Source organism: Myotis brandtii, unplaced genomic scaffold (assembly GCF_000412655.1).
Source record: "Myotis brandtii unplaced genomic scaffold, ASM41265v1 scaffold521, whole genome shotgun sequence".
Classification (NCBI taxonomy): domain Eukaryota; kingdom Metazoa; phylum Chordata; class Mammalia; order Chiroptera; family Vespertilionidae; genus Myotis; species Myotis brandtii.
Genome location: NW_005369870.1, coordinates 2,951,972 through 2,959,209, shown reverse-complemented (window position 1 = coordinate 2,959,209; position 7,238 = coordinate 2,951,972). Strand labels below are relative to the sequence as shown.

The 7,238-nt window shown below is 39.6% G+C and overlaps 1 protein-coding gene across 1 annotated transcript in view; it reads left to right on the top strand.

Annotated features, from left to right (window-relative positions):
• The first annotated feature begins 576 nt into the window (after window positions 1-576).
• The window catches only part of LOC102253840 (chromosome unknown open reading frame, human C15orf43), a 30,731-nt gene continuing 24,069 nt past the window's right edge, over window positions 577-7,238 (top strand). The window contains exons 1-4 of the mRNA XM_005877527.1: window positions 577-640; window positions 729-810; window positions 1,747-1,886; window positions 4,622-4,683. Coding sequence (XP_005877589.1) covers window positions 577-640; window positions 729-810; window positions 1,747-1,886; window positions 4,622-4,683 — 348 coding nt within the window. The remainder of the gene's footprint in view (window positions 641-728; window positions 811-1,746; window positions 1,887-4,621; window positions 4,684-7,238) is intronic.

Below are 7,238 nucleotides of genomic sequence, written 5' to 3'. Positions count from 1 at the left end.
GTGGGAACTGGGTGGAGGGGAGCTATGGGGGGAAAAAAGAGGAACAACTGTAATAATCTGAACAATAAAGATTTTAAAAAAGCTAAAAAAAAATAAGACATAGGGGATAATAACTGCAGAGAGAATAGTCAATAGTACTGTAATAACTTCATACAGTGAGAGAAGGTAACTAGACTTATGGGGATAATCAACATTGTAATGTGCATAAATATCAAATCACTAAAACTAATATTGTAAGTCAATTATATTTCAATTAAAAAAAAATTGATGCTACAGAACCTGCACTCCTGCCTGTACAACATGGCACAAGAATTTTGTTAGTATGCACTTTGGGTTTAAAACTCACAAGTGTGGCTACTGACCCCTCCCCGCTGAAGGAGGGGAAGCCCAGCGTCCTGTCCACAGTCCTAGGAGTTGGTTCCCTCAGTCTGGTAGCGGCGGATCCTCCTTCCCGCCGCCGGCTTTTCCCGCCCATTACCCTGAGAACCAATCATCGAGCCGGGCTTTGGAGCCGGGACCAATCAGCGATCTCTGCTACAGTTCCCTCCCCGACACCCTCACCCGCACGGCGGCGCCATGTTTCAAGGGCAGCGGGGATGGTTCTGCCGCAGCGTCAGCGGGAACCTGAGGCAATTCTGGGGTAGGAAGCGAGGGCGAAAGGGTGGGCGGGGTGGTGAAGGCCCCAGGGTCCTTGCTGGCTCACCCCCTCTTCGCTCTTGCCTCCACAGTGGCCGAAGGGGGGACCATCAGTGACCTGAGGGCCGCCGACTTCCTGTTCAGCTGCGATGCTTCGCACCCCGACACGCTGAGGTACCTGACTGCCAGGCCGCCCGCCATGACCTGGCGAGTCCTGATGAGCCAGGAGTTGGAGGTGGAAACTGCGGTCGCTCATCAGTGTGGATGATCGGGAAAGACTGGAAAAGAGCAAGTTTCCAGTCCTAGATGTGGGGATTAGGATACGTAGCCTTTCTCCTCTCCTTTCTGCCATGATGGCCTGGCCTCCTCCCCGTCCCCGAGTCACTTCTTGAGTTCCGGTAGTAACAGCTGCCCCTCCCACAACTCCACGCGACTTTTTTAGAAAATATGTTTTTATTGATTACAGAGATGGAAAGGGATGGGGAGAGAGGGACAGAAACATCAATGATGAGAGAGGATTGTTGATCGGCTGCCTCCTGCAGGCCCCACACCCGGATGGAGCCTGCAACCCGGGCCTGTGCCCTGACCTGGAACCCAACCTTGACCTCCTGGTTCGTGGGTGGAGGCACCACGTGACTCCTTGGAGGCCCCTCCTATTCAATACGTTTAAACGAAATCTCCTGCATGCCCCTCATACCTGCAGTAGGTCCGGTGTTCTCCAGCTTAAAGCCTCCCTAGCTTCTTTGGGCTGACAACCCCTCCCCCATGAACCGGTCAGTGTTCAAACACCACGGCTGTGCCCCTCCAACGCTCTCAGCACCCACTCTCACGGCTTTAGCAGCACCCCGATCTCCTCTTGCCGTGACTCTCAGGGTGTTTTTCTGAGAGGTTGCGCTGCCTTCGCGCTGTCCACCTGCGATCCTCCTCCACATTGCTGTGGGGTTGTGTTTGTAAAGCCGAGGTCTAATCCCCGGCCTCAGAACCCTCAGTCTCCTGGTTACCTGTGGATAATCGTTCCTACTTCCGTTTATTTATTCTATTTTTGCAAGGTTGAATACAGTCTTGTTTATTTCATAACCTAAAATATTTCCCCCCTTTTTTTTCTCCTAGAGTCTATCAGAGCCTCGACTACATAGATGATAATGCTACCGTTTTTCATGCCTACTATCTCGCTGCAGTCGCTAATGCTGAAATTAAAAATTCAGTGGCTTTAGGTCATTTCGTTCTTCCTCCTGCATGCCTGCAAGAAGGTTAGCAAAGATCATTCACCCAACCCCTGTTAGGCAGCCAGAGCCGGCTAAGTCACCCAGCTGTGCTGATCTAAGTGGACAAGCATGGACATGGGATCAGATTGACTTGATGTGTATTCTAGTTTTATTTGTTTATCCTTGATTCATGCATTCACTGAGCTGCTACTGTGTGCCAGATTTCCACCCAGGCTCTGGGGATTCGGTGCTGAATAATACACATGCAGATCTTGTCCTCACAGGGTTCACTGGCTGGGATCCAACACTCACTAGTTCTGTAACCTTTAGCAACTTCTCCCAAGTTGTTTTGAGGATAAAATGAGATAATATAAGTAGTCTGATATGTGAGCATTCAATAAACGGTTCTTTGCTAGTTTTGAATTTCTTGGTTATGTTTCTGAAAATTTTCTCTATTTTTAAAGATTCATTATGATAATAAACCCATATATTACTATTGTTCTTTAAAGCACTTTCACATTAATTATTTCAGCAACCCTGTGAAGTAAAGGTCAAGTAAATAAACTGCTTCTGAAAGTGGTTCTTTTAGTTTTCCTTGATTTGTTCTGTTCAAATCCTACCTATTTTATCTGGGCTAATTATATATCCCACTTTAAAAAAATATATTATTTTATTCATTTCAGAGAGGAAGGGAGAGGGAGAGATAGAGACATCAATGATGAAAGAGAATCATTGACTGGCTGCCTCCTGCATGTGCCCCATTGGGGATTCAGTGCACAACCCAGGCATATACCCTGACCAGGAATCAAACCCTGACCTCCTGGTTCACAGGTCAATGCTCAATCACTGAGCCACACAGGTTGGGCAAAATATTCATTTTTATAGGTCTTGCATTATTACCCAATTCTTGATGTGTATGTGTCCATCCCTAGCAAGACAGATGTACACATTCCCCATGAGCAAAGTATTAAAAAGAAACCCAAACAACTCAAAAAAGATTTCTATAGAAGAGTTTTAGAAACCCCCCCCCCGCCCCAAAATTGGGTTCCTTTCATAGTTTTAATGTCCTGGTAGGACCTATTTATAATAAGTTGCTCTAAGTGGTGATGTAAATAAATAAATTAATGACTCCTGTATTTGAGTTTAGCGTCTTAAAATGTATTTAAATTTTTAAAACTGTCAGAAATGAAAACATGCTCTTTTTTAAAAATAAAAACTATACATTATTATCCATCTAGACCAGTATTGTCTAGTAGAAGTATGAAGATGCAAATGTGAGGCACATATTAATCGTAAATTTTCTAGTAGTCACATTAAAAATAAAAAGAGCCCTGGCCGGTTTGGTTCAGTGGATAGAGCATCGGCCTGCAGACTGAAAGGTCCCAGGTTTGATTCCAGCCAAGGGCATGTACCTTGGTTGCGGGCAAATCCCCAGTAGGAGATGTGCAGGAGGCAGCTGATTGATGTTTCTCTCTCATCAATGTTTCTAACTCTCTATTCCTCTCCCTTCCTCTCTGTAAAAAATCAATAAAATATATTTTAAAAAATAAAAAGAATAAAAAGAAATAGGTGAAATTAATTTTAAGAATGTATTTTATTTAACCTAATATATCTAAAGTATCATTTTCTATATATAATAATATAAAAATTATTGAGATATTTTAAATTATGTATGTATATATATACTATATATATATGTGTATATATATACTTTAGAGAGGAAGGGAGAGGTAAAGAGAGATAGAAACATCAATGATGAAAGGATCATTGATCAGCTGCCTCCTGCAACCCATGACCTGGGCATGTGCCCTGACCAGGAATCAAACCATGACCTCCTAATTCATTGGTCGATGCTCAACCACTGAGCCACACCAGCTGGACATTTACATTCTTTTTTTGATACTAAGTCTTTGAAATTCAATATGTTATGCTTACAGCACATTTCAGTTTGGACTAGTGACACATTTCAATGTGGTGCCCACATCTGCCTAGTGGCTACTACTAGGCAGAATAGATCTTGAGGAATTCTACCATTTTGTCTTTGAGTGGGCTACTGTGGAATCTTTTAGGATCTTTGAGTTAGGATGATGACATAGTCCTCTGACATACTAAGCATTGTAAAATTCCTATACTACCATGCTCACTAGACACATTGCTCTTCCACCTTTCTTTTAACAAAGTAAATTATTGAATTATTGAGGACCTCTATTCTACAAATTCCAGAATTTTATAGCTTTTTAAAATGTATATATTTTTATTGATATTAGAAAAGAAGGGAGAGAAAGATAGAAATGTCAATGATGAGAGAATCACTGATTAGCTGCCTCCTGCACGTCCCCTTACTGGGAATCGAGCCTGCAACCCCAGCATATGCCCTGGCCAGGAATCAAACCAGTGACCTCTTGGTTCCTGGGTGCACACTCAACTGCCAAGCCATGCCAGCTGGGCGATATAGCTTTTATTTTGACTGGACAATCGTTTTCTTTATTAATGCTTGGCCTAAAGACACATTTAATGAAAAGGGATATTCCAGCAGGAAAAGTTTACAACAGTGATTCTCATAATACATTGGAATCATCTGGAAAGTTTGATAGAAATGCAAATTCCTTAGCTCCTTCTCAATGATATTCAAAAGGAATCTTCATTTTAAACAAGTATCTTAGATGATTTTGATACAAGTGGGAAAATGCTGGCCTAGAAATTTCAGACTTCAAGTAAAATTCAGAAAATGTTACATTTACTTTAAGAAAATGGTATTGGATTTTTTTTCCCTATCACAGAAATAAGAAGAAAAATTGGCAGTTTTATTTGGGAACAAGATAAACATTTTCTGACAGAAAAGGTAAGAGTAAAATAAAATACTTAATTAAAATCTATAGTTTCAAAAATTTTTGAAAGCAATATAATCTTAAAAATGTTTGCCTGTGACATGATCCAGATTAAGGAATTAAAGGTCATGCTTTTATTGAACACTATCTGATTTGACATTGTTTTTATACTAGTACAATAGTTATATTGAGATTTTTGTATGAATAAAATTATTCACATAACTTGAAAATTTGCTTTTGTCAGTAATATTAAGGGAGTGATTGTTGCACAGTATAGACCAGTTCTTTACTGCCAGTGTAGATTCTCATTGATTAATTATTGTGCCATTTGTTAAATGTTTTGAATAACACCCCCAATACATGTGTATAATACTAAAAACTGACTAGCTTTTGCCATCCTGCTTCAATTTGCCTATGCTTTTGACTTCATAATCTTTATGCAATAGCCAAATTTGGGATAATTTGAACATCAAAATTAACAATGACAGTAATGGATTATAAAACATTAAATTTTTTAAAGTCCATGATTATATAGTGATACTTCAAAAACATAAAGAAAAAAATGGAAGAACAGAGCAAGGAAAGAAAGAAGGAAGGGATGGAGGAAGGAAAAGGTGGGATAAGAGAAAATTTCCTTACAGAATAGCAGCTAATAAATATACAAAGAATAATAGAATAGAAAATCCCCACTTTATCACTCCCAATAAAATAATTGACTTAGGCAAGGGTCATTAATGCATGATCGCAAATGATAACCCCACAGATCACTTATTATAAAGGTAAGCAATGTACCTTTACACTGGAGAGATCTATCAGACTACCACCTTAACCAATTGATTGAATTTAGCATCACCAATACTGGATGATGCTAAATTATGTTCAGCTTGATGTAATATAATAAAAAGTACACAATATTATCTGTGTAATGTTCTTGTTCAAAATGCTTAACCTGAATCTACTTATGGGTAAACAGGCAATTCTAGAATATTGAGAATTTCGGAAAACAACTAGCTGGCTTAGGCTCTTTAAAACAATGCATTAAAAAAAAAAAAGGCAGGAAGGCATTCTCCTTCCAGGGAGCATGCCCATGCCATTCCATTCCCTCTCCTTCCCCCACAGGTGTGTATCATGGGCTGTATATTAGGTGATATTGAGTTAACATTAATTTTTAGAAAATGCATGCTAAAAGCCTGGCCAGTGTTGCTCAGTGGTTGAGCTTCGACCCATGAACCAGGAGGTCGTGTTTCAATTCCTGGTCAGGGCACATGTTTGGATTGCAGGCTCAATCCCCAGTGTGGGGTGTTCAGGAGGCACCTGATCAATGCTTCTTTCTCATCATTCATGTTTCTATAGCTCTCTCTCTCTCCTTCCCTCTCTGAAATAAATAAAAATATATTTAAAAGAAAATGCGTGCTAAAGATAAGGAGTAAAATGTTATAATATCTGAAAATATTTTCAAATGGTCCATTAAAAATAAAAATTTATAGAAGGGATGCAGGGTGTAAAAATGTTAAAACTTTGTGAATCTAGGTGAAAGGTATATTGTACTTATTGTATTATTCTTTAACATTCGGTAAGTTTGAAATTTTTTCAAAATAGACAGGGAGAACATCTTTATAATATAATATGTCTAAAGCCAAGCAATTAATTTACATATTTTGTACTTTTTAAAATAAATTTGTTTTTTCTTCCCAAAGTTTTATCATCTAAAAATACTAATAGTTCTTTTATATTCTTTAGCTATGTTGTACAAAGGACCAAAATATTTAATCCTTGACTTATCACAGTGTTTCCAGGGACATGAATGATTATTTAACAGTAATTTTTTTATTTTTAAAAAAATACATTTTATTGATTTTTTACAGAGAGGAAGGGAGAAGGATAGAGAGTTAGAAACATCGATCAGTTGCCTCCTGCACACTCCCCACTGGGGATGTGCCCTCAACTGAGGTACATGCCCGTAACTGGAATCGAACCCGGGACCCTTCAGTCCGCAGGCCAATGCTCTATCCACTGAGCCAAACCGGTCAGGGCATGACAGTATTATTGAGTATACCAGAACTTTCGAGCTAAAAAGTCCTTAAAGATCATTAATTTAATCACTCAGTTTTAGAAATGAGAAAACTGAGGTAAAGAGAAGCAAAGATTTGTCTTGGTTCACATAGCCAGATATTATTAGCAAAGTGGAACAAAATTTTCTCAGCTCCATCCCAGTCCAATGTTTTTTCTACTAAAATTAGTAGAACATTCCTGCTAGACTATTGATTATTGACTGGAGACTATTGACTCTAGAATTTGTATGATTATATAACAAAGGATTTTATTAGTTATTTCAAAATATTGATTGATATAGATTATTAGCCAATTATAATGTAATTATCTATACTAATAAAAGGGTAATATGCTAATTAGACTGGGAGACCTTTCAGGAGACCTTCCAGATGTCCTTCTGGACAAAACCATGGGGGCAGGGCCAAGGCAGAGGCAGTTAGAGGAGATCAGGCTAGCAGGGGAGGGCAGCTGGGGGCGATCAGGCCAGCAGGGGAGGGCAGTTGGGGGCAAGCAGGCT